Consider the following 27,770-nt stretch of genomic DNA (forward strand, 5'->3'; position numbering starts at 1 on the left):
TAGAAGACAGATTGTGATTTGATGACTCTTGTGTCTTTTGTGTTGCTTCCAGGCCAGAAAGCTGTAATTTTATTACTCCTGGAGACATCAATGTCCTATATCAAGAGAGTAGTATTGAAATAGCTAGCCTAAAGGCAGGATGGATAAATAAGAAATTTATCAAGAAGTCTTTGAGTATTACACAGACACATACACAAGGAACATATTTATATAGACTATAAAATATTCAAAATCATTATCACTAAACAAATTTATCTATTATAGCAAAAATATCCTGAGAAAAATGACTTCAATACATGCTCAGTTGTCTTAAAAATGTTTTTTTCTAAAGAAAAAAAGTCAGGGCAGCTGGTCTTACAATAATGAGAAAAGATACTGATAACTAGTCTGTAAAAAAAAAAAAAAAAAAAAAGTGCCTGAAATGTTCATTCAAGGCTGGTATTCATTCTTTATTCAGAGCCTGGCTGTCAGACTTGAAAAGCAACAGAGATTACTGATGCATTCTACAGCCAAGTCATGGAGAACATAAATAAATTTGTTCTTAGTACAGCAATGAATAAAGGGAGGAAAAGACTTATTCTTTGTATTACAAGGGTTCTATGCCTTCTGTTTGGCTTCAGTAAGATGATTTCTATTAATTACAGTTATATGACACAATTTAGAAATACCATAATTTGATATTTCATTTTCATTAGTTCAATGCAGCAAAGCCACCTTTAAATCCTGATATTGCATGATTAATATCCTGTATTGGTTTATTTGCACTTATTTATTAAGTAGTTAACATAGAGATCATGAATCCCAAAAGGAATTTATTGGACTATTTAGGAGCTTTAAATAATTTATGCTTACTTCAGTTTAGGGAGGTAGTTTTCAGAAAAAATAAAAGATGGGGTCAAGATAAATGTAGTAGAGTGAAAACCAACAAAAAACTCAGCAGCGGTATGTTTACTAAAGTCAAAGTCAAAGCTGTTTTGAAAGTCATTCATGAGAATTCCCATTAAATTAAAACATTTGATCAATTTTGCTCCCTGCCTTAATAAATTACTTCAGAAATATTAATAACTTTTACCTTTTGGCCAGAAGGGGTGATTCTATGCTTTCCATTTCTTAAATTACACACACACACACACAGACACATGCACGTGTGCATGCACACACAGAGTTTTTATGAAGCTAGGACTAGTTTTATGTCAACTCTATTACTGAGATCAGCAGGGGAAATTTTTTTAAGCAGGAGCAGTGTCTAGGAAGATATGATTTTAAGAGCCTTAGTGGACAGAACAAAAAAGATATTTCCGAACCCGTTTACAAGAAGAGATATTGTGAGTTGCCTGTTTAAGACAAGGCCGCTGCTGTCTTGTGAGTAACCAATTTGGCAAGCTCGAGTAGTTAATAACTGTGATGCAAAATGGCTTAAGTATCACTTGAAGAAAGCCTATAAAAGAATTAGAGGGGCTTCCCTGGTGGCGCAGTGGTTCAGAGTCTGCCTGCTGATGCAGGGGACGTGGGTTCTTGCCCCGGTCCGGGAGGATCCCGTGTGCCGCGGAGCGGCTGGGCCCGTGAGCCATGGCCGCTGAGCCTGCGCATCCGGACGGAGCCTGTGCTCCGCAGCGGGAGAGGCCACAACAGTGAGAGGCCCGCGTAACACACACACACACACACACACACACACACAAAAGAATTAGAGAAACTGAAAAGGAATATGAACTGTAGTTGTGGTGATCTGAGAAGACTTCATGAAAATATGGATGTGAGATTGTTGTTGAAGAAAAAGGGTAGGGCTTTTTAAAAGTGGAAATAAAGGGTAGTGTCTCATAATTTACAGAACACAACTGAAATGAACATTTTTCTTATTTATCTTTAATACATATTTATAATATGAAAATGCTTCAGAAGTCATCTCATCTGCCCAAATAGGCTATAAATTATGAAAAGTAGTAGTTATAGCTTAAAACACCTTATAAATCTGCAGCTTACAAATATCCCTTACTTAGGAAAAGTTATAGACACACTTCCTTTCCCTCCATAATGACTGAATTTCATCCCAAATTCCACAGCTGCTAAGTATTTTCCTCCCCTTCTTTTGTCCCACCAATATCGGGAAGGGGAAGGAACAGTGTTACAAAAAAAAAAAGGATGTCAGAGGGATTGACGGTTTCAAGGAGGTAGAGTATATGCAGAAAATAAAGATCAAATATATTATGAACTAAAGAGTGTTTGTTGGATTTGGTAATATGGAGGTAAATGGGTGATTTCAACCATAACAAGTGAAGCCAATTATTTCTCCACAATATGTAATTATTTTTTTCTGACTCTATGCTTATGCACGACCTTGTGGAACAGTAACATAATTCAATAATAAAGAAAATAGTCAATACCCAGTAACTTTCATCCTTCTTAGGGTACTAAAATTAACTACTGAATGATTTGCTCCAAAAGTCTCTCATCAAGGTAAGTTGAATACTAGACTGAAAAGTTATTTTGATTTAAAAATAAATACTACATGTATGGCCTCTTCAGCCTGTGGGCACTTTCTTATCTTCTAGGAATGTTCTGAAAAACAAACAAAAAAAACTATCATAAACTGTTTAGGATATACAATGCCAGGCTTTACAACAGATCCACTTCTATTATTAAGTTTGGGACTGACATGTACACACTGCTACATTTAAAACAGATAACCAGCAAGGACCTACTGTATAGCACAGGGAACGCTGCTAGATAGTCTGCAATAACCTAAATGGGAAAAGAATTTGAAAAAGAATAGATATATGTATGTGTATAACTGAATCACTTTGTTGTACATCTGAAACTAACACAACATTGTTAATCAACTATGCTCCAATATAAAAAAAAAAAGACAAAAAGAAATCTTCAACCATTTCCTTTTGTATCTCCCTTAACCGCACCAATACCAGTATCATTCCCTTTTTAGTTACCTGGCCACAATTGAGCTTTACAAAAACTATCTACTAGCTACTGCCTTTTGATCGTAAGCACCTTTGGAAAGACAAACTTTAAATTGTGGCATATTTTCTTGAGTTAAGTTCAACAATATACAGTTTTGTAAGGTGGGAAGGAAACTCAAATGGCTATCTAATCTCTTGTTCTAGGTCTAGGTAAATCTACCTAAAATAGCAAAAGCAAATCTTTTTTTAAAGCCATTGGGAAATGTTTTTTATGTCCAAACCGTATTGCTATTGGAGGACTTAGTTCATCATTCCTCTTCTACAAGGATTACAGATCATTATAGTTAGCTACCTAAAACCCCCTCAAATTAGCAGGTTACCAATGACCTCATGTTTCAGCTATCTATTGCCACAATGCTATGTGAAATAATCCACCTCAAAACTTAGGTGTAAGACAATAAACATTTATTTTTACTCATGAATTTATATGTCAGCTGAACAGTTCTTCTGGGCTGGGCTAATTTTAGCTAGGCTTGCTCATCTGTCTACAGTCAGCCAGCAGGTGAGCTTGCAATTGGCTTGTCTAAGTTGGCCTCACTTGGGATAGTTCTCTGCATAAGGTTTCTGAACTTCTAGCAGGCTAGGCTGAGCTTACTTTTTCCACGTTTTTGGCTAAAACAAGTCTCAGGACACTCAGATTCAAAGGGGGTGGTAACAGAACCCACCTGTTGATAGGAGTAGCTGGGATAGAGGGATCCCTCTATTGATGGGATAGAAGCAAGGATGAGGATTACAGTCACTTTTTTTTTTTTTTTGCCGTACACGGGCCTCTCACTGTTGTGGCCTCTCCCGTTGCGGAGCACAGGCTCCGGAAGCACAGGCTCAGCGGCCATGGCTCATGGGCTTAGCCGCTCCGTGGCGAGTGGGATCTTCCTGGACTGGGGCACGAACCCATGTCCCCTGCATCAGCAGGCAGACTCTCAACCACAGCGCCACCAGGGAAGCCCTACAGTCACGTTTATAGTCAAACTACCAAAGCCTCATTTAGTCTTTTCTTCATACTAAATAATCTGATATTGATGCTGCTTCTCGTCCATCCCTGAATCTGGACTGTGTAAACATTAACAGTTAATTTTATCATTGCAAAACATAATTTCAAGAATGCTGTTAAACTGAAGTCAAGATGTGCTGAAATTAGAGAGCAAGTTGAGATTTTAATTTAAGAGCATAAGGAGTTGAAAAATACTGACTTTTTACTTTAGGAAAAAAATGACATAAAAGCTACCTTATACACTAGACAATATGAGTCTGTACAATTAAGAGGAAATTATACAGCTTAAGTAGTTTTTAAATTTTTCATTGACTATTTAGAGCCTACTTTATATTATTTGATAAACTATCAGAAAGTTTTATTCAAAGAGGTAACACCCATGAACCTTTAAAATGAACCATTTATTAAATCAGACTGTTATTCTTAACAGTTATGTAAGTTACATGGTTTATGTCAGAGTATTTCACATGGAAATTTTTTAAACTCTTATAGGCAAGCAAAATTGTACCACACAATATATAAGTAGGAAGGGGATACTGCTAAACATTCAAATAAGGCAAGTATTTTAAAACAATAAAACAATAATTAAAAATTCAAGCATTCCTTTAAGAGAATTCAATACTACAAGCTAAATGTACTTTCTGAGTGTATTCATATAAAGGTAGTGTTTCTTCTTTTAAAACGTCAGGAAATGGAATAAGGCTCATTAACAGATACAGCTGCCCTCAAGATTTTTAATCTCAGTTGCTCTTTTTAAATTAAAATTCACAAAGTGCACAATTAAGATATATCAAAAAACGGAATCAGCTACTCTAACAACAGCTGTCCATGCTTAATACTTAGTGGTTTATTTGACCAAATGATGCCTTTTCAGGGAAAAATAAAAAAAGATAAGCCACTGTAAAACATTTAGTTTGAAATGTATGCTAATATTTTTCTTAGAAATCAAAAATTATGGAGGAAAAGGGTTATTTACCTTAAGGAAAAGAAAGCAAAACACTGGAATGACCAAACATTTTCAAAGAACAAGCACCACAAAGGACATTTGCATTCGGTTTTGTAATATTTATCAATGCATTTTTTCTTACTCCAACCAATCTACTTCATCAAATTCTGAATCATCTTCTGAATCACTGTACTCCACAGCAATACGGCGGGACAGGATGGTGGCAACATCATTTTCAATGCGTTCGTGTTTAGCTTCCTGTTCACGCTGCTCTTCGACTTTTCGTAGCTGAATACCTGATATAGTAAATCCAAACCATTCATTGTAAACCAAAATACAAAATACTAGATATTATTAGATATTATTAATCTAATAAATTCAACTACACATGAGAAATACTAACAGGAAAATAAAAAGCAAGATCTATTAAAAAGAATTTGAAGATTTGATGAAACTTACCACATACCCCAGTGGATGTCTATAGTTTATTTAGCCATTATGGTCTATTGTGCTTCCCTACTCACCACCTCCTAAAGTTAACCAGGTGATACATTTCTTTTGTTTGTTACCTCTACAGTCAAATAAATTAAACATCGTTGAGCGTATTTTCTGTGTCTTTGTTCTCCCCAGTACTTGAGGGAAAGGCACTATTATTCATTCTATACTGTTAGTGCCTGGCATATAGTAGGAAATGTTGGCTGAATAAATAAATGAATGTGACAGGTTGTTCCTTTGTTACTAAGGTAGGAACTTTAATCCTTTAAAGGTATTGGTAAAGCAAGTGTCACTTACATACAAAACGGACAGCCTTAACACTGAAGAAAATACCATTTTAAAAGGAGTTTATATATATATTGAATATAATATTTACAAAGGGTTTTAACTAAATTTTCTATAACATTTAAGTCTGATACTTTTAATTTCTCATTCATTCAATAAACATTTTAAGAATACCTACTAAGTATGAAAATAAAATGATTAATGTGACATATTTTCTTGAAAAAGACTTAAAATATAAACTGAACATAGCTTTACTTTCTAAAGACCACTTGTACAAAAACATGAGCATCTAAACTTTTATAAATGAAGAAAACATTATTGTCTCCAATATTTAGAAAGGTTCTAATGCTACCATTGCAATGCTTTTAACGGCTCTTGAGAAAATTACCTTTTCGTATTGCTTCCAGAAGTACACTTCTGGCATCACTGATTACAGGTAGGGTGGATGGATGACGCTTTGGCTCAGAAGCAGGTATAATTTGTGATGGAGGAGATGGAGGCATTAATGGAACATGGGGACCTGGGGCAGTAGATGGAGTTGGATGTAGCCCAGAGGGAGGATGAGCAAGAGCTGCAACTGAGACAGGTGATGATGGTCGAATGCCAGGTGGAGGCAGAGGAGGCGGTGGTGGGGGCGGAGGCAGCCCCTGGACTTCTCCTTGTGGGAGTGGGTGAACTGGTACAGTCTCGCATACTGGGGCAGCTCTAGCTACCGGTGGAGAGGGCTGTACTAGAGGAGGTGCAATTGGAGGAGGAGCTGGGTGAAGAACTCCAGGGGCAATCTGAAGAGGAGCTGGAGGCGGTGGTACTGCTGGAGCTTGCAAAGCAGTGGTTGGAGGTGGAGGTGGGGGAGGTACTGGTGGTGGGGGAGTCGAAGTCATTGAAGCTCTTAATGAAGAAGTTGACAAGGCAGATGGAAGAGGTGGTGGAGGAGGTGGGGGGGTGGCGCTCACAAACACAGGTGTCCTGCCTGTAGCTGGTGACTGAGGACGATTTTCTATCAAACCTGTAGCAGAACTGAAATGATAAAGAGATCCCAGCAAGTTATTTAAAGAGAAAAATCTAACCACACAAAACATAAATGGCTACCAGTAATTCTATCAAGGTAGAGGCATTAACACGTTCCTATAAAAATTAAAAATTCTTCAGCAATATTTAGAATGAAATGAGAACTAAAAGTACACTAACAAGAAAATCAATATGTGGTGCTTTGATTTATAATATTCTAAATGATCTCATCCTCTCATGTAACTTTCATATCCACTTGAGCATTTTATCCTTCCTTTGATAAAATGCTCAATTTTACACTGTGATATGAGTCTTCATAATGACTCAACATTTATCATATTACAACATTTGTATTGCTATACCTGTGGCCAAAACAATATTGTATTTGTATTGAAGCTATTAAGACTCATTATATGTCATTTCAGTTAAATCAATGACAACTAATTACAAACCACAAAAGGAAATTTATGGCCCTCTTCCTTGCTGAGGATGGAACATCAAATGAGTCAGTGATATAAAAGATCGATCTTTTTAACTGAAAATTGTAAAGCTGATCTCTATTTCTCTATGAAAAAAATTTATAATGTGGATAACAGTGGACAAAATGAAACTTCAAAAAGCTTTACTAAAAGATTATTATGAGCAATTGCCTATTCTCTCTCAAATTCTTAGAGTATTTCCCCTAATATCAAATTAACATTTATAATCAAGTCTTTGGTTCCCATTCCTTTGTCCCTAACCACATACCAAAAATTCTTAATTTTTATTAATATATTGCAGATCATGTGCTTGATAACAAAGCTATAATAAAATGAAATACACTTTAATCTTTAAATTATCATTAGCTAAAATTTCCCAAGAGAATGTGTCAGCTCTTATGAGAGGCTGGAAAATTACGGGCCAAATCACGGGCCAAATCTGACCCAATCCCTGTTCTTATAAATAAAGTTTTGTTGAAACACAAACATATTCATTTGTTTATGTATAGTCCATGGCTGCTTTCATTCAACAATGGCAGAGTTGAGTAGTTGTGACAGAAGCCATATGTCTTAAAGCCGAAAACATTTATTATATGGGCCTTTAAAGAAAAAGGTTACCAACATCTGAGATGAAACATCATGTGCTTGTTCTGACATACCTGATACAGGTGGGTATGGGTTTTGCATCTCCTGCTCCATGCACTGGTGGAGGTGGAGGTGGTTCATGTGGTCTGACTAAGACCCTTTCCTCAGCTCTCGTCAGAAGCTCACTCATCTGACTAAACGGCAAGGCAGAAAGCGAGTAAGATCCATCCATATGATCTACATATGTCTGCGGTCTAAAAAAATACATATAGTATCAGTGTATTTTTCTTGAATTATTGGTGAAGTAAAATGTTCTACATGAGATATTGAAGGTTTATCCCTTGAATGTCAATATTTTAACTACTTTAAGAAACTTCTTTCAGAAATTTATTACATTCATCCTGCTTTTAAAACACAGAATGCTGCTCACAATGCAAACTTTCCTTGCTGATTCAGGTTATTATGATGACCTTCAGTTATTTTATTATTTTATAATATAATACTAATTCAATTCACAAGGGTGAAAAGTATTACTTTCATAATCTGATAAACAAGAAAATAACTTTCAGCCAATTGTGTTCAAAGCTATCTGCCTCTATTTAATTTTTTTCTTTACAATAAGATGTCAATGACAACAAGCTAGAATATGAAAACTGGAATTTTCTACCACCAGAATATCCTGCTGTTCTTTTAAACCTAAATGACTTCCAAGTGTCTGGTGCCCAAGGGAGATAGGTCTCCCTGATACTAGTAGCACAGACATGGCTAACTACATTGTTTTTGTCTTTTTGCTGTTTTCAAAGGTGCTAAGGTACTCAGAAAATAGCTGAGTAACATAATAACATGTGACTTAAAGTCAGATTTAAGCAAAGTTTTAGATACCTTGAGCATGTGAAGACTTATAAATATTTACTGACTGTAGTGCATGCTGGAGACAAAGCTGGATTTAAAAGATGTGTACAAAGCAAGTTAGAAATTATTATATTTATACAACTGGGTCAGCTCAATACCTCAATCACTTAACAGTGATTAGAAATAAATGTCTGTCTACAGATTATTAATTTTTTAAAAAATCAATCCTTTCAGTCTCTTTCTTTCAGTACTACATATAGATAGTACCTTATATGTATATTACTCTTAAAATAGGCCAAAATAATTTACACTTATGACCCAATAATTTACATGTATTATTCAAAAGAAAGTCTTAAGTTCTTTTCCATTCAAAAATCAATAACTATAAAACATATAATAATAACTATAATCAACTGTACACAAATCTCTTCACAGAGAGATTCTAGTATAATGTTTGTTAGGGCTGCATATTAGTTAGATAGGGCCCCTGGCCACTGAGATAGGAAAAGGACCTATTGCATATTTCTGCAAAAGGGGATGAGTAATTTTGTTTTGAAAGTCCTGATATACCTGAGGTGGAAGATGTGGCATAGAAAGGAAGTCAGGGGAAAGACAAAGGAACAAAATATAGCCCCCTTCCAACTCCTATTTTATATGCAGTGAATCAATAATATTCAAAAAAAAATCCAGACCCCATTACTCTATTATGAAATTCTTACAGACTCTGCCTGAACTACTGAGAGGGAGCTGAGACCTCATATGAAAGTTAAAACAACACCGAAGATCATCACTCCAACCACTTCTTTCTACAGATGAGAAAACTGAAGTCTGGGTACAAAAATGACCTGCCCAAGATCAGACTTCAGTAGGCTCACAATGGTCAGGGTTTCAAAATCAACTCAATACTTATAGAACAGGGTCTGTCAATTCAACAGTTCAGGACCTAAGACTTAGACATATAGATATTAGAAATAAAGCCAGTGTTTTACCATTAATTTTGTTTAAAAAAACAAACAAAAGAAAATAAACCTTGTTTCAAAATGAGAGGCTGGGCCATTAGCAACTTCAATATGCTTATGTAAGAGATTAGCATCATCTTCAGCCAGCTCTGGACCTTGGGCCAGCTTCTGCCATTCTCTCCGCCTGTCATGAGGTGCTCTTGGCACTTTTTCTGGTTCATGAGGACGATCTAGATTTTTCTGCTATAACAGATGTATTGAAACAAAGCCAAATGCTGAAGTACTACGTTTTTAAAAAGAGGTTATAACAATGAAAATAGAATTCTAACATAAGTATTGAAAAAGACAATGTCATCATAATATAGTAAAAGTAACACAGATACAGTTCATTTGTGCATTCAGAGTTAAATCTTAGCTTGTTTGCTTGTAATCCCACTTTCGAATGCTTTTTTAACCTTTAAATGAAATTGATGTATCAGATAAAAATAGTATGTCTACATAATAAAACTTGAGGTCAGAAAGTCCTTTCAGATGAAAAAAGATTCATCAACTCTGCTCCTACATTATTAGTTTTTGCTTTAATGAGTGAAATTTCTACAATTAATGGCACTGCCTACCTCTAGCCAAAACCTGAAAATTTACTAAGGTTATGTTATCTGAGAAACGACTAATTAGCTAGCCAATACATTAGAAAAAAATCCAATTACCCAATTAAACCATAATAACTGTCACTCAACAGAAAATAGGGTATTTGAAAAATAAAACAAAAAGTGTTTCCAACTGTGGGAGGAAAAGTATAGAAAGAAACCAAAGGGGCCAAGCAGGTAACATACGTGAATAAAAAGAGTCAGATATAAGATGAGGCCTGCATTGAACTAGATGGGTATGTCCATCTAAGCCATTCCAGTTCAAAAATTTAAAAACCACTGTGTTTGTCAAACAAAACTGCTTGCAAGCACAGTCTGGGCTACCAGTCACCAGTCTGCAAACTCTGGCTAGAACACTGGTACACTGTCTAGTGCAGAAAATAATAACATGTAGGGGAAGAGCGGGGAGAGCAGAGATAGCTATACGAGAAACAGAGGGATGATAAAGACAAACTTTGCCACCTTCATAATTCTGCCTAAATCCAACTTTGCTTCCTCCTTCTATATTTCAAGTTATCATTAACATGGAATAAAACAGATCCAAGTGAACTTTATTAGAAAGCAGAAACTGATAATACATCAGACAGGTAATAGGAATTTAGTGAGACTGTTATAAGCTTTCCATTTAGGATATGCTCTGTGGTAAGAAAATATTAACTTAATCTACTTTACCAATATCTGTACAATATTCCTTTGCTCTGCTTTAGCAGAATGCCCTTCTCTTCCCTGGTCCACTTAATTCTTATTTGTTCTTCAAGATTCATTATAAGCTTTGTTGAAGTGTTTATCAGCCCCGTCCTCCCTAAAGCAGGTGCTATTTTGTGCTACTCAAACCCTCCATGCATACCTCTCTGTTAGGTGGGCACTTATCACACCATATTATAATAACCTAATTGTTCATTTGCTCCCCATTAGACTGTGATCTTTCTGTGTGGTTATAAAGACTTCAGTATTTGACCATATGGACCAAATAAAATAAAACTGTCAAAGTACAGAATTAATAAAGTTCCACATATGCAACAAATCACAAATACATGAAAACTAACTTCAATTTTTTGAAATACCTTCTGCTTCCTCTTTTCCTTCCTCTTATCCTCCGTATCTTGTAACATTTTTTCTTTCCATAGATCAAAGAAATATGAAGGATTGGTATAGAACTTCAAACCTTCTTTACCATCATCTCTGAAGTATAAAATATCAATTAAAATATACATTAGTAAGACTTAGAGAGGCAATAGGAATAGAAGTAATTTTACTAAAATTGTTTCCTCTTACATTAACAAAATATAGCATGTGTAAAAATATTGGCAAAATAAATGAGAATATGCACCAATAGAACATTTCACACAAATCAGACAGGAAACTAAGGAAAATGGAAAACCAGAAGTTTTTCAGAGTTGGTATTAATAATGTAAAGGTACAACTGGACAATTTTCATCCCTAACTTCTGCTGAATGTCAAGTTTTCTATAAGTCCTGTGGGAAATTCCAGTAATTACAAATGATTCTGCAAAGAGAAAAGCCTGAAAGGACAACAGAACAGAGAAACTATACAGGGTTTCTGCCAATACTCTAATTTACTTATCATCTTACCAAATCCAAAAAATATCACCAAATAGTCATTCTAATAGTAATAGTTATATCCAATGCCTTGCATACTGACAAATAGTTTCAAATAACTATCCAAATACCATTTTATTCAGGACACGTGTTGTGCCTCTTAAATCACCCATTTAACAATTCATGTGAAAGACTCCAAAGAAAGGCTGAATAAGTCCAGAGTTTTTTAAATGGTAAAAAAAATTTAAAAACAGATACTACATATTCAATACACAGAAATTTAATGCAAAGATCAAGAGTAGACAAGAACCAGAAAAAAACAATATTTATTTTATTAATGTGGTGGGATTTTGAACTCCTTATTTTTTCTTTTCCATCTAATTAGAAATTAAATTAAAAAGACAATAACAACTCCTTGTCTCTTCATATTCATGTTTGCCATTGGCTTTTCTTAAAAACACTTGTCAAAACAACTCCTTTGAGTAAGTCTTGTTTTTTGTATGCCCAAACCTTGGGAACTCACCTAGTGAATAAAGCAAAGGTTTTCTAAAGGTGGTGGATAAGGAGGGTTCTCTGCATTGGTCAGGAGACCAGTGAAATAAAAAATGTTTGAGGATTTAGCATTTAAAGGTAGACTGCTACATATCTGAACTTGAAGTCTGAAATAAATAACCGGCCTTCTTACTTATTAGCGTACTGACCTGTAAGGAGTGAGTATATTGAGAGGTGGAGGCTGTTCACAAACATCGTACGTCTCCTGTAATGGAACAGGCAAAGTCCTGCGGTCGAAAAGCTGCTGATCTTGAACTGTAGAACTTCGGAAAGCTTTTCTCATGGTTATGTCTTGCAAAGACACTAAAACAAAAATCAAAAATGTATTGTTTTATTTTACGAAGATGATTTAACATACGGACAAATTCATATACCATATTTGTTTAGAAGTCAGAAGGTCATGACTGTTAGTGGCTTATGAATCAGGAACCATATTTTATTTTATTTTTTTATTTTATTATTTTTTTTTTGCGGTGCGCGGGCCTCTCACTGTTGTGGCCTCTCCCTTTGCGAAGCACAGGCTCCGGGCGCGCAGGCTCAGCGGCCACGGCTCACGGTCCCAGCCGCTCCGCGGCATGTGGGATCTTCCCGAACCAGGGCACGAACCCGTGTCCCCTGCATCGGCAGGCGGACTCTCAACCACTGCGCCACCAGGGAAGCCCCAGGAACCATATTTTAAATGTTCTATCACTATATGCTACATCATTTTGTGCTTTATTTTCCCAATTAGATGGGTTTTAATGCAACCTCTGATTTCTAAGGCTCTAATGACACCTGAAGCATATTCTACATTTCCCATCAAATGCACCTTTTCCTTTTCTCTCCTTGCCATTCCCAGCCCCCAGCAACCTACATTTTCCTCTTTTTTTCTATAATCTTTTTTCCATCTCCCTTTATTACTTTTATTTAGCTTATACCAGTAACACTGAAGGAATTACTTAGTTATCAGTGGCATTCTGGGCTAAATGCACTATTGCCCTCTATGCTTTAGAGACTATAAGTATGATACATGGACTGTAAAGTTAAAACAAACTTATTGTAAAGAAAATTAAGTTTTCAAGTACTGGGCAATCTGTACTGTTGTCTATTTCACTTATCTTTTATCTTGTTCTATAAGGGTCTCCAATTAACTACAAGTTCTTGAAGACTGAGGCTATCTTGTACATTAGTTTCTCCAGTAAGATAACACAGCCCCATCATACATATGAGGATTTAAAATAACTTCATTTGCTCAGTTTCTTTTGGACTGTGCAGCATGTTAAAATAAAAAATTTACCAAAATACTAGATTTTTAACTCTTAGAGTGATTTCTTGATGTTAAAAAATTAGGTGATTTTTTAATGTATTTAATATGGCTTTTAGTACAAATGCCTTATACCATAGAAAGGTCAGTACTAAATAATCATAACAATTCTTAAATTATTTTTGTCCCTAAAATAGTATCTCTTTCATCCTTACAAATAAAATTCACTCAACATGAATGTTTGGGTCTATGAAATAAGTGGAGCAATGACGCTGGCTATGCAATAGTCACAACATGACTGCATTCCCAGCAATTCCACTTCTACCTGACTTAAAAACACCAAAATAAAATTCAGAGAAGGAAAAAAGTTTTTTTCCCACTATCACTAAAGAGTAGTATGAGAGATACTTAATGAGTATAAACTATAGTGTTAGATGCTTTCACTAATTTTTACTTAAGCTTTATAACAATTTAATGGAATAGGAATTATTATTCCATTTTTAAACATAAGAAAATAGAAAATATTATATAACTGGCCCAAGGTAAAATGGTTAATAAGCAGTAGAGCCAGAACAGAAAACGCAGATCTGTCTGCCTTTGAGGCTAATCTCTCTGGCACAATACCACACGCTGTTCCTCTGGCTCCTATCAGAAGTGGCCTCTGGTTTCTGCAATCAAAATGGATCAACTTTTGCCACCCTCCTACCCCACTTATTAACCGTAAGTATGAAACCTAGTGTTTGATTTCCCAAAACTGTCTTAGTAAAGGATATAAAGAACATGTAAAGTAATAAGCATTTTTCTATCTTCAGCTCCTCTCATTTATCATTTCTCTCATTTGTTAACAGACCAATGTGACAAAGCCCCTTCCAGTTGCCAACAATGACATCTGATATTACTTAGTGTTATATAACACAGTAAGTCAGCACAATATATTTGTAAACATAACTGAATTAAAGATAATGGTACAGATCTTTGTTTAAAGACTCAGTTTTTTACCCTTTCTAAATTACTGTTACTTACTATTTAATGGTAATTAAAAATCTCAAAATATTGATATTAAATTCTGTAATTTATTATTCTACTCATAATGTTATTTTATGTGAACTTTAACTGAGTTAAAAAATCTAGGTTAAATAACTTTGAAAATTCCTTTATTCAACATCCCCATGACAATTTCAAATTAAGTAGTTCAACTTTTAGATTCTGAATTCTTCCCCAATGCTCCATATAATTTTAAAGGAAACTGAATAATTCTGATAGTTGTTGACACATTAAGAATTTTTTAGAACACTTAAACACATAAGTTATTTACTAATATCTGTATTTTCATTTTCAATTTTAACGGGAATGCTAAAATATCTGTTAAAATTTAACAATATTTTCAAACTAAATATTAATTTTTACTTCTGTTACATAAAAGAACTGCCTGTATATTTCTATACTTTTAGATGAAATGTACTTGTAACTTACATGTTTAAATTATTTAAAAAAGAAATTTTGGATATAAATGACATATTTGAAAGTATGGCCATAAAATTTTTTTTAATATTAGCAATGATTTTTATCTCAAGAATTTCATGACGTATAACAATATACATTGTATACATTATAATATACACAAACATGTTTCAAGGGATACCACCAGGAAAAAGCAACCCACAGAATGAGAGAAAATCTTTGTAAATCATAAGATTTGGGACTTGGATCCAGAATATATATAGAATTTGCGTAACTCAACAATCAAAAGAAAAATAATCCGAATTAAAAATGGGAAAAGGATCTGAACAGATATTTCTCCAAAGAAGATACACAAATGGCCAGTAAGTCATTTAAACCCTGTTTCGTTTTTTTTCTTTTTTTTTAAGTTGGATTATTATTCTTTTTATTAATTTGTGTTTTTTTTACATTTATACATCACTGTGAATTACACTTGACTGTAGTTTTATTAAAGGAAAAAACACATTTTAACTATCTATTTCTGTTAGATTTTTGGTACAATGTAAAGTCAGGTTATAGATCCAGCCCTTTGCACAAAAATAGAATCATTTTTGTCTTAGTTGCTTTTAACTGAACTAGTTGCAGTTGTCAACATTTAAAAACAAAAGGTATGAGATAAAAATCTAGATACCTGGCTTCTTGGACAAAAGAAAGATCTGGCATGACTAGACTGACTTTACCTCATTTCAAGTCACCCACATGCCAACAATCTGCTCCCTGTTTTGTAAACAGTCTCAAAATCGTGCACTTGGTCCACTTCACTCAGAGTAACCTGGGTGTAAATCCTGGTTTTAAGTCCTAGCTCCACCACCTTCCTGCTTGGAGACTTGATTCTAAGTGGCTTATAAGCCATGAGAAGATGCTCAACATCATTAGTCATCAGGCAAATGCCAATACATTCTACAAAATGAACCAATATTGAAAACATTATGCTTAGAAATGAAAGAAGCCAGTCACAAAAGACCATATATTGTATGATTCCATCTATATGAAATGTCCAGAACAGGCAAATCCATAGAGACAGAAAGTAGATTAGTGATTGCTGGAGGCTACGGAGAGGGGGAGATGGGAAGTAACTACTATTGGATATAGGATTTCTTTTTGGGGTGAGGAAAAAGTTCTAAAACTGACTGTGGTGATAGTTGCATAACTCTGTGAGAATACTAAAAACCACTGAATCATACACTTTAACTTTAGACGAGTTAATTGTAGGGTGTATGAAATATATTTCAATAAAGCTGTTTTTTTCTTAAGTACTGTCTTGGTTTTTTCTCATATCCAGACCTATGAGTTTATATCTTTGCATGTAGAGGAAACTTAGCATAGTAAGTACTCACCTCTCCTTATTCAGGCATTAAATTATGTCAGAAGTTGGTTCAATCACTAAAACAGCCATCATTATATTCTACCTTTTGCTTTTTCCAGTGATATCCTTTAATATTTTTATTGTTCAAGTTTAGATCTATTATATAACTTACATTTATAATAAAAATGTTCTTCCACAAAAAATATTTTTAACAGAGGATTGTAAGAGATTCACATTAAATAATACTCTAGGGTAGATAAGTGAAAATTATGTTTTTAGTAGTTTCACTTTTCTTTCTTAAAAAACAAACAAACAAAACAGAAAGAGGCATTTGAGAAACATCACCATTCAATGTATTCTATCAAGGCATGAAATGTTTTACCACTAAACTTTCTACCATTATTTTAGCCTGTAATATGGTTTTCTTAACATAATATCCTTATCTCAGCATAGAACACTTTTGTCCTATATACTGGCAATTTGGGAACTTTTTTTTTTGGAAACGTTCATTTAAATTGGGAAGTAACATTTAAAGAATAAGATCAGATTCTAGCAGTTTAGCAACATGCACACACAAAAACATATTACAAGGAATTGCATTCTTAAACAATCAAACCTAAGAATTTCAGGTAATTTTCAAATAATTTTTATTTCTAAGACAAATGTATACAAACAAATTATAAGGGAGAAAAGACAAAGAAAATAGAGGAAGAGTCTGGCCAAAAAAATCTTATGTCAAAAAATGAAGAGCTATTTAATATACAAAAAGAAGAGATAAAAAAGGAAAAAAAGAGTAGAAAACCCAGGAGACTCAAGCTAATGGCATTTATACATAAGCCACCAATCTATTACAACATGTAAAACAAAGGTTGTGGGTAAAAAAGTTGTGTAGTAAATTCCTTTTTTTTTTGCATTATGTGGGCCTCTCACTGTTGTGGCCTCTCCCGTTGCGGAGCACAGGCTCCGGACGCGCAGGCTCAGTAGCCATGGCTCACGGGCCCAGCCGCTCCGCGGCATGTGGGATCTTCCCAGACCGGGGCACGAACCCGTGTCCCCTACATTGGCAGGCGGACTCTCAACCACTGCGCCACCAGGGAAGCCCGCTTTTGTTTTTTTTAACATCACTATTGGAGTATAATTGCTTTACAGTGGTGTGTTAGTTTCTGCTGTATAACAAAGTGAATCAGCTATACATATACAAATATCCCCATATCTCCTCCCTCTTGCATCTCCCTCCCACCCTCTCTATCCCACCCCTCTAGGTGGACACAAAGCACTGAGCTGATCTCCCTGTGCTATGCGGCTGCTTCCCACTAGCTATCTGTTTTACATTTGGTAGTGTATATATGTCCATGCCACTCTCTCACTTCATCCCAGGTTACCCTTCAGCCTCCCCATGTCCTCATGCCCATTCTCTACATCTGTGTCATTATTCCTGTCATGTCCCTAGGTTCTTCAGAACCATTTTTTTTTTTTAGGATTCCATATATATGTGTTAGCATATGGTATTTTTCTCTTTCTGAATTACTTCACTCTGTATAACAGTCTTTATGTCCATTCACCTCACTACAAATAACTCAGTTTCGTTTCTTTTTATGGCTGAGTAATATTCCATTGTATATATGTGCCACATCTTCTTTATCCATTCATCTGTTGATGGACACTTAGGTTGATTCCATGTCCTGGCTATTGTAAATAGAGCTGCAATGAACACTGTGGTACATGACTCTTTTTCAATTATGGTTTTCTCAGGGTATGTGCCCAGTATTGGGATTGCTGGGTCGTATGGTAGTTCTACTTTTAGTTTTTTAAGGAACCTCCATACTGTTTTCCATAGTGGCTGTATCACTTTACATTCCCACCAAGAGTGCAAGAGGGTTCCCTTTTCTGCACACCCTCCCTCTCCAGCATTTATTGTTTCTAGATTTTTTGATGATGGCCATTTTGACTGGTGTGAGGTTATACCTCGTTGTAGTTTTGATTTGCATTTCTCTAATGATTAGTGATGTTGAGCATCCTTTCATGTGTTTGTTGGCAATCTATATCTTCTTTGGAGAAATGTCTATTTAGGTCTTCTGCCCATTTTTGGATTCGGTTATTTTTTTGATATTGAGCTGCATGAGCTACTTGTATATATTGGAGATTAATCCTGTGCCAGTTGCTTCATTTGCAAATATTTTCCCCCATTCTGAAGGTTGTCTTTTCGCCTTGTTTATGGTTTCCTTTGCTGTGCAAAAGCTTTTAAGTTTCATTAGGTCTCATTTGTTTATTTTTGTTTTTATTTCCATTTCTTTAGGAGGTGGGTCAAAAGGATCTTGCTGTGATTTATGTCAGAGTGTTTTGCCTATGTTTTCCCCTAAGAGTTTTATAGTGTCTGGCCTTACATTTAGGTCTTTAACCATTTTGAGTTTATTTTTGTGTATGGTGTTAGGGAGCATTCTAATTTCATTCTTTTACATGTAGCTGTCCAGTTTTCCCAGCACCACTTATTGAGGAGACTGTCTTTCTCCATTGTATAGTCTAGCCTCCTTTATCAAAGATAAGGTGATTATATGTGCATGGGTTTATCTCTGGGCTTTCTATCCTATTCCATTGATCTATAATTCTGTTTTTGTGCCAGTACCATACTGTCTTCATTACTGCAGCTTTGTAGTATAGTTTGAAGTAAGAGAGCCTGATTCCCCCAGCTCCGTTTTTCTTTCTCAAGATTGCTTTAGCTGTTCGGGGTCTTTTGTGTTTCCATACAAATTGTGAAATTTTTTGTTCCAGTTCTGTGAAAAATGCCAGTGGTAGTTCGATAGGGATTGCACTGAATCTGTAGATTACTTTGGGTATTATAGTCATTTTCACAATGTTGATTCTTCCAATCTAAGAACATGGTATATCTCTCAATCTGTTTGTATCTTCTTTAATTTCTTTCATCAGTGTCTTATAGTTTTCTGCATACAGGTCTTTTGTCTCCTTAGGTAGGTTTATTCCTAGGTATTTTATTCTTTTTATTGCAATGGTAAATGGGAATGTTTCCTTAATTTCTCTTTCAGATTTTTGCATCATTAGTGTTTAGGAATGCCAGAGATTTCTGTGCATTAATTTTGTATCCTGCTACTTTACCAAATTCATTGATTAGCTCTAGTGGTTTTCTGGTAGCATCTTTAGGATTCTCTACTTATAGAATCATGTCATCTGCAAACAGTGACAGCTTTACTTCTTCTTTTCCGAATTGGATTCCTTTTATTTCTTTTTCTTCTCTGATTGCTGTGGCTAAAACTTCCAAAACTATGATGAATAACAGTGGTGAGAGTGGGCAACCTTGCATTGTTCCTGATCTTAGAGGAAATGGTTTCAGTTTTTCACCACTGAGAACGATGTTGGCTTTGGGTTTGTCATATACAGCCTTGATTATGTTGAGGTAAGTTCCCTCTATGCATACTTCCTGGAGTTTTATCATAAATGGGTGTTCAACTTTGTCAAAAGCTTTTTCTGCAGCTATTGAGATGATCATATGGTTTTTCTCCTTCAATTTGTTACTATGGTGTATCACATTGATTGATTTGCATATATTGAAGAATCCTTACATTCCTGGGATAAACCCCACTTGATCATGGTGTAAGATCCTTTTAATGTGCTGTTGGATTCTGTTTGCTGGTATTTTGTTGAGAATTTTTGCATCTATGTTCATCAGTGATATTGGCCTGTAGTTTTCTTTTTTTGTGCCATCTTTGTCTGGTTTTGGTATCAGGGTGATGGTGGCCTCATAGATTGAGTTTGGGAGTGTTCCTCCCTCTGCTATATTTTGGAAGGGTTTGAGAAGGATAGGTGTTAGCTCTTCTCTAAATGTTTGATAGAATTCGCCTGTGAAGCCATCTGGTCCTGGGCTTTTGTTTGTTGGAAGATTATTTTTTTGCGGTACATGGGTGTCTCACTGTTGTGGCCTCCCCCATTGAGGAGCACAGGCTCTGGACGCACAGGCTCAGCGGCCATGGCTCACAGGCCGAGCCCCTCCACGGCATGTGGGATCTTCCCAGACCAGGGCACGAACCCGTGTCCCCTGCATGGGCAGGCAGACTCTCAACCACTGCGCCACCAGGGTAGCCCTGTTTGTTGGAAGATTTTTAATCACAGCTTCAATTTCAGTGCTTGTGATTGATCTGTTCATATTTTCTATTTCTTCCTGGTTCAGTCTAGGCAAGTTGTGCATTTCTAAGAATTTGTCCATTTCTTTCAGGTTGTCCATTTTCTTGACATATAGTTGCTTGTAGTAATCTCTCATGATCCCTTGTATTTCTGTAGTGTCAGTTGTTACTTCTCCTTTTTCATTTCTAATTCTGTTGATCTGAGTCTTCTCCCTTTTTTTCTTGATGAGTCTGGCTAATGGTTTATCAATTTTCTTTACCTTCTCAAAGAACCAGCTTTTAGTTTTATTGATCTTTGCTACTGTTTCCTTCATTTCTTTTTCATTTATTTCTGATCTGATCTTTATGATTTCTTTCCTTCTGCTAACTTTGGGGTTTTTCTGCTCTTCTTTTTCTGATTGCTTTAGGTGTAAGGTTAGGTTGTTCATTTAAGATTTTTCTTGTTTCTTGAGATAGGACTGTATTGCTATAAACTTCCCTCTTAAAACTGCTTTTTCTGCATCCCATAGGTTTTGGGTCATCATTGTTTTCACTGTCATTTGTTTCTAGGTATTTTTTGATTTCCTCTTTGATTTCTTCAGTGATATCTTGGTTATTTAGCAGCATATTGTTTGCCTCCATGTGTTTGTATGTTTTACACGTTTTTTTTCCTGTAATTGATATCTAGTTTCATAACATTGTGGTTGTAAAAGATACTTGATTTCAATTTTCTTACATTTACCAAGGCTTGATTTGTGACCCAAGATATGATCTATCCTGGAGAATGTTCCATGAGTACTTGAGAAGAAAGTGTATTTTGTTGTTTTTGGATGGAATGTCCTATAAATATCAGTTAAGTCCTACTGGTCTAGTGTGTCGTTTAAGGCTTGTGTTTCCTTATTTATTTTCATTTTGGATGACCTGTCCATTGGTGAAAGTGGGGTGTTAAAGTCTCCCACTTTTATTGTGTTAGTGTCGATTTCCCCTTTTATGGCTGTTAGCATTTGCCTTATGTATTGAGGTGCTCCTCTGTTGGGTGCATAAATATTTACAATTGTTATATCTTCTTCTTGGATTGATCCCTTGATCATTATGTAGTGTCCTTCTTTGTCTCTTGTAATAGTTTATGTTTTAAAGTCTATTTTGTCTGATACGAGAATTACTACTCCAGCTTTCTTTTGATTTCCATTTGCATAGAATATCTTTTTCCATCCCCTCACTTTCAGTCTGTATGTGTCCCTAGGTCTGAAGTAGGCTTCTTGTAGACAGCATATATATGGGTCTTGTTTTTGTATCCATTCAGCCAGTCTATGTCTTTTGGTTGGAGCATTAAATCCATTTACATTTAATATAGTTATCTATATCTATGTTCCTATTACCATTTTCTTAATTGTTTTGGGTTTGTATTGTTGGTCTTTTCCTTCTCTTGTGTTTATTGCCTAGAGAAGCTCCTTTAGCATTTGTTGTAAAGGTGGTTTGGTCGTGCTGAATTCTCTTAGATTTTGCTTGTCTGTAATGGTTTTAATTTCTCCGTCGAATCTGAATGAGATCCTTGCTGGGTAGTCTTCATTGTAGGTTTTTCCCTTTCATCACTTTAAATATGTCCTGTCACTCCCTTCTGGCTTGTAGAGTTCCTGCTGAAAGACTAGCTGTTAACCTTATGGGGATTCCCTTATACGTTACTTGTTGCTTCTCCTTTGATGCTTTTAATATTTTTTCTTTGTATTTAATTTTTAATAGTTTGATTAATATGTGTCTTGGCATGTTTCTCCTTGGATTTATCCTGTATGGGACTCTCTGCACTTCCTGGACTTGACTATTACCTTTCCCATGTCAGGGAAGTTTGCAACTATAATCTCTTCAAATATTTTCTCAGTCTCTTTTTCTTTTCTTCTTCTGGGACCCCTATAATTCGAATGTTGGTGCGTTTAATGTTGTCCCAGAGGTCTCTGAGACTGTCCTCAATTCTTTTCATTCTTTTTCTTTATTCTGCTCTGCGGTAGTTATTTCCACTCTTTTGTCTTCCAGGTCACTTATCCGTTCTTCTGCCTCAGTTATTCTGCTATTGATTCCTTCTAGATAATTTTTAATTCATTTATTGTGTTGCTCATCGTTTGTTTGCTCTTTAGTTCTTCCAGGTCCTTGTTAAACGTTTCTTGTATTTTCTCCATTCTATTTCCAAGATTTTGGATCATCTTTACTCTCATTACTGTGCATTCTTTTTCAGGTAGACTGCCTATTTCCTCTTCATTTGTTTGGTCTGGTGACTTTTTACTTTGCTCCTTCATCTGCTGTGTATTTGTCTGCCTTCTCATTTTGCTTAACTTACTGTGTTTGGGATCTCCTTTTCACAGACTGCAGGTTCGTAGTTCCTGTTATTTTTGGTGTCTGCCCCCAGTGGGTAAGGTGGGTTCAGTGGGCTGTGTAGGCTTCTTGGTGGGGGAGGACTGGTGCCTGTGTTCTGGTGGATGAGGCTGGATCTTGCCTTTCTGGTGGGCAGGACTGAGTCCGTTGGTGTGTTTTGGGGTGTCTGTGGCCTTATTATGATTTTAGGCAGCCTCTCTGCTAATGGGTGGGGTTGCATTCCTGTCTTGCTAGTTGTTTGGCGTAGGGTGCCCAGCACTGTAGCCTGCTGGTTGTTGAGTGGAGCTGGGTCTTAGCATTGAGATGGAGATCTCTGGGAGAGCTTTCACTGATATTACGTGGGGCTGGGAGGTCTCTGGTGGACCAATGTCCTGTACTCGGCTCTCCCACCTCAGAGGCTCAAGCCTGACACCCAGCTGGAGCATCAAGATCCTGTCAGCCACACAGCTCAGAATAAAAGGGAGAAAAAAAAAGAAATAAAAAAAAATAAAAATAAAATAAAGTTATTAAAATTAAAAAATTATTATTAACAATAAAAAAGTAGGGTTTCCCTGGTGGCGCAATGGTTGAGAGTCCGCCTGCCGATGCAGGGGATGCAGGTTTGTGCCCTGGTCCGGGAAGATCCTACATGCCGCGGAGCGGCTGGGCCCGTGAGCCATGGCCGCTGAGCCTGCATGTCTGGAGCCTGTGCTCCGCAACGGGAGAGGCCACAGCAGTGAGAGGCCCGTGTACCGCAAAAACAAAACAAAACAAAAATAGTAATAAAAAAAGAAAAAACAAAATAGAAAGAAAAACAGAGCAAACAAACCAAAAAACAAATCTACCAATGATAAGTGCTAAAAACTATATGACAAAAGAAAAACAAACACACAAAAAATGGACAGGACCCTAGGACAAATGGTAAAAGCAAAGCTATACAGACAAAATCACACAAAGAAGCATAGACATAAACACTCAGAAAAAAAGGAGAAAATATATATATATATTAGAAAAAAAGAGGAAGAGAGCAACCAAATCAATAAACAAATCTACCAATGTTAATAAGCTCTAAATACTAAACTGAGATAAACATAAAACCAGAAACAAATTAGATGCAGAAAGCAAACCCCAAGTCTATAGTTCCTCCCGAAGTCTACTGCCTCAATTTTGGGATGATTCGTTGTCTATTCCAGTATTCCACAGATTCAGGGTATGTCAAGTTGAGTGTGGAGATTTAATCTGCTGCTCCTGAGGCTGCTGGGAGAGATTTCCCTTTCTCTTCTTTGTTTGCACAGCTCCTGGGGTTTAGCTTTGGATTTGGACCTGCCTCTGCGTGTAGGTCACCTGAGGGCATCTGTTCCCCACAGAGACAGCATGGGGTTAAAAGAGCAGCTGATTAAGGGACTGTGGCTCACTCAGGCCGTTGGGAGGGAGGGCTACGGAATGCAGGGCAAGCCTGCGGCAGCAGAGGGTAGCATGACATTGCAACAGCTTGAGGCATGCTCTGTGTTCTCCCGGGGAAGTTGTCCCTGGATCACGGGACCCTGGCAGTGGCAGGCTGCAGAGGCTCCTGGGAGGGGAGGTGTGGATAGTGACCTGTGCTTGTACGCAGGCTTCTTGGTGGCTGCAGCAGCAGCCTTAGAGTCTCATGCCCATCTCTGGTGTCCGTGCTGATAGCCTCAGCTCGCGCCCCTCTGGAGCTCGTTTAGGTGGTGCTCTGAATCCCCTCTCCTCGCACAACCCGAAACAATGGTCTCTTGCCTCTTCGGCAACTCCAGACTTTTTCCCGGACTCCCTCCTGGCTGGACGTGGTGCACTAGCCCCTTCAGGCTGTGTTCACACAGCCGACCCCAGTCCTCTCACTCGGATCTGACTTCCAAAGCCTGAACCTCAGCTCCCAGCCCCCGCCTGTCCCGGCGGATGAGCAGACAAGCCTCTCAGGCTGGTGAGTGCTGGTTGGCACCGATCCTCTGTGCGGGGATCTCTCCACTTTGCCCTCTGCACCCCTGTTGCTGCATTCTCCTCCGTGGCTCCGAAGCTTCACCCCCCCGCCCCCCCATCTCCTTCAGTGAAGGGGCTTCCTAGTGTGTGGAAACCTTTCCTCCTTCACAGCTCCCTCCCAGAGGGGCAGATCCCATCCCTATTCTTTTGTCTATTTTTTCTTTTTTCTTTTGCCCTACCCAGGTACGTGGGGAGTTTCTTGCCTTTTGGGAGGTCTGAGGTCTTCTGCCAGCGTTCAGTAGGTGTTCTGTAGGAATTGTTCCACATGTAGATGTATTTCCGATGTATTTGTGGAGAAGAAGGTGATCTCCACGTCTTACTCCTCTGCCATCTTGAGGGTCTCTCCCCTCCCCGCGAGGTGTAGTAAATTCATGTTTTGTGTGTTCGTGTGTGTGTGTGTGTATGTTTCTTTGATTAATTGAAGCACATTTCTCCCAGTTTTTTTAAAATAAATTCATGTATAATAGTGTTCTTAAATATATCACTCATCCCACCTAACCAAAAAAATACATGTGAAAGAAAATATAATATGAATAAACTTACATTCTTCTTCTTTAGGATCAAGCTGTGTAACACTAACAGATAAACGGTCCACACGTTCTTGTAATGAGTTAACTCTGAAGGAAAAACTATGTGCCTCATTGAATAATTCTCCAAATATATCTTCAGCATATTTACCTAAGCAAAAATGAAGCATATACCATAAAATTTAATGTTATCCGAGATAAATATCAAACAATTTAACATTTAAATACGCTGCCCCGGGCTTCCCTGGTGGCACAGTGGTTGAGAGTCCACCTGCCGATGCAGGGGATGTGGGTTCGTGCCCCGGTCCGGGAAGATCCCACATGCTGCGGAGTGGCTGGGCCCGTGAGCCATGGCCGCTGGGCCTTCATGTCAGGAGCCTGTGCTCCGCAGTGGGAGAGGGCACAACAGTGAGAGGCCCGCGTACCGCAAAAAAAAAACAAAAAAAAAACGCTGCCCCAATGAATTTGGTATTTACTTGAAAGTAGTTTAAATTTTAAACCCTAGCCTAAAGTAATCCAACTGTGACAGAGTGAGAAGAAAACACAAACCCTGGGAAATACAGTTTTAGATACTAGCTCTACCACTTCCTGGTAGGTGACTTGTGGCTAAGGAAATACTCTCCTGCTTTATCTCTATCTACACACCTGTTGAGGGTTAGAGAGGTTATAATGTAAAGTACACATAAATAATACATCTCTTAATCCCAATTCAGCAGTCATAAACAGACTCTACACTAGAACTGAATTTCAGGCCAAGTGGCAGAATCCAAGATATTTCATAAACCTAGTAGATGACCTAATCTCAGGTACACCCAAAATACAGATTCTGAAAATTTATGAGAGATATTTTACATTTTCTCTCATTCTAGTTTCTTAAAAAATCATAAATCTAAAATCACTGAATTCCTCTAGTCATGTAAATTTCCATTACTGTAAAGAATAAGCCAAAATAATCCCATTCTAAAAGGAGAAATAAAAATTTCTATCTAGTAAATAAGCCAGGGAGAAGTTTTAGATGACCTATAATTTTAAAATGTTCAAGTGTATTTAGAACATATAAATAAATGCTCACAATATAAAGATAAGTCAATCACTATCTGTACCTTTGAATAAAAAAAATTGATGGTCTTCCTAAATCAAGATATTTTAGACCCAAGCATACTGTCTAGGTTAAATGTAGCTCAACAGTAAACTCTATAGAGTCCTGTAACAGGGTACTAAGTACTTATAGAATGAATTCATTAATCTCAGCAGTTTACATTTGAACAATGGCTGTCTTTTTTTCAAAGCACTTCAATATATTATCAGTTAAATCAACAAAGGTTTACTGAGGGCTCACCCTGTGCCTGGTAGGTGTATTTCTTACTGAAGACACCAAGAAATAAAACATAAAATACCTGTCCTAGAAGATATTATAATCTTTAGGAAAAAAATCATAACTTTAATCTCTCTATAATAAATTAAGAGAAAAAGGATAATTTTATATATATTCATTCACACACATATATTCTTTAAACCAAAATGACTGGGAATATCTTATGTGCCAGACAGTGTACCAGATCCTGGAGATATAAAAATGATTGGAAGAAGTTCTCTGCCACTGACGGGTTTTGAACAGAGGGAGAAACAGACATTTAAATAAACATGAAAACCAATTTAATAAATAAGTCCAAATCTTTGTTCCGTTCACTTTGAGGCCTTGGGATCAATTTCCTCACGCATAAAACAGGAATAAAAATATCTCCTTCTAAGAAGTTATAAGAAAAGGAGAAAAAAGAAGGAGAGGATGGGGCGCAATTGTAGAGTAACTGATACAGGATAGGGGCTCAACAACAGGCAGCTCTTACTATAAAACGACGTAAAAGTCACAGAGCACAGAGAAAGAAGCATCTAAACGTTTGGGTGTGAGATGGTATTAGAGACACTTCCAGAGACACAGAGTTTCTCTGGCAGATAAGGGAAGCATCCCATACATTTATTCATCAAATGTTAAGGATACAGAGATGGAAGAGACAATCTTAAACCTAAAAGAACTTAGTTTAATACACGGATCTTTAAGTTATAGTCTGTATACCACCTGAAATTATATGCAGATTTTTAATGCATTTGCATTTTTCTGGAAAGAGGGCCCACAGATTTTTTTTTTTAAACAGATTTTTAAAAAAGCGTTTACATTTTCCCCACCTCAGGTTTAAGTGCCAAAGCACTGCAGTGGATAAGATAAACACCCCCATCTGTTCTCTTTTCATATTCCTTCTTACTTTCCACATCTACCTCCTCCTTCCCTCCCAGAGACAGGTGAAAGGAATAAAGTTCACAACGTAAAACTAATTGTGTATGATCTGAATTTCAACTAACCTTACATTTATTATACTATGTCTCTACTCAAGAATCTATGAGGTCTCATT

At 36.7% G+C, this 27,770-nt stretch overlaps 1 protein-coding gene across 5 annotated transcripts in view; it reads right to left on the bottom strand.

Annotated features, from left to right (window-relative positions):
• Window positions 1–2,227: 2,227 nt before the first annotated feature.
• WASF1 (WASP family member 1) overlaps window positions 2,228–27,770 on the bottom strand; it is a 94,185-nt gene continuing 68,642 nt past the window's right edge. For 2 of the 5 annotated variants that reach the window (XM_081250795.1, XM_081250794.1), the window contains exons 3-10: window positions 25,379–25,513; window positions 12,480–12,633; window positions 11,284–11,401; window positions 9,643–9,815; window positions 7,836–8,015; window positions 6,078–6,706; window positions 5,052–5,205; window positions 2,228–2,556 (exon numbers count right to left, since the gene is read on the bottom strand). In XM_081250795.1, the coding sequence (XP_081106921.1) occupies window positions 2,520–2,556; window positions 5,052–5,205; window positions 6,078–6,706; window positions 7,836–8,015; window positions 9,643–9,815; window positions 11,284–11,401; window positions 12,480–12,633; window positions 25,379–25,513 (1,580 nt within the window). In that variant the 3' untranslated portion in view covers window positions 2,228–2,519. Of the gene's footprint in view, window positions 2,557–4,383; window positions 5,206–6,077; window positions 6,707–7,835; window positions 8,016–9,642; window positions 9,816–11,283; window positions 11,402–12,479; window positions 12,634–25,378; window positions 25,514–27,770 lie in introns of those variants that run through there. The other 3 variants (XM_081250796.1, XM_081250798.1, XM_081250797.1) reach the window with 3 other exon arrangements.

The sequence above is a fragment of the Mesoplodon bidens genome (genome assembly GCF_964165515.1).
Source record: "Mesoplodon bidens genome assembly, chromosome: 12".
Classification (NCBI taxonomy): domain Eukaryota; kingdom Metazoa; phylum Chordata; class Mammalia; order Artiodactyla; family Ziphiidae; genus Mesoplodon; species Mesoplodon bidens.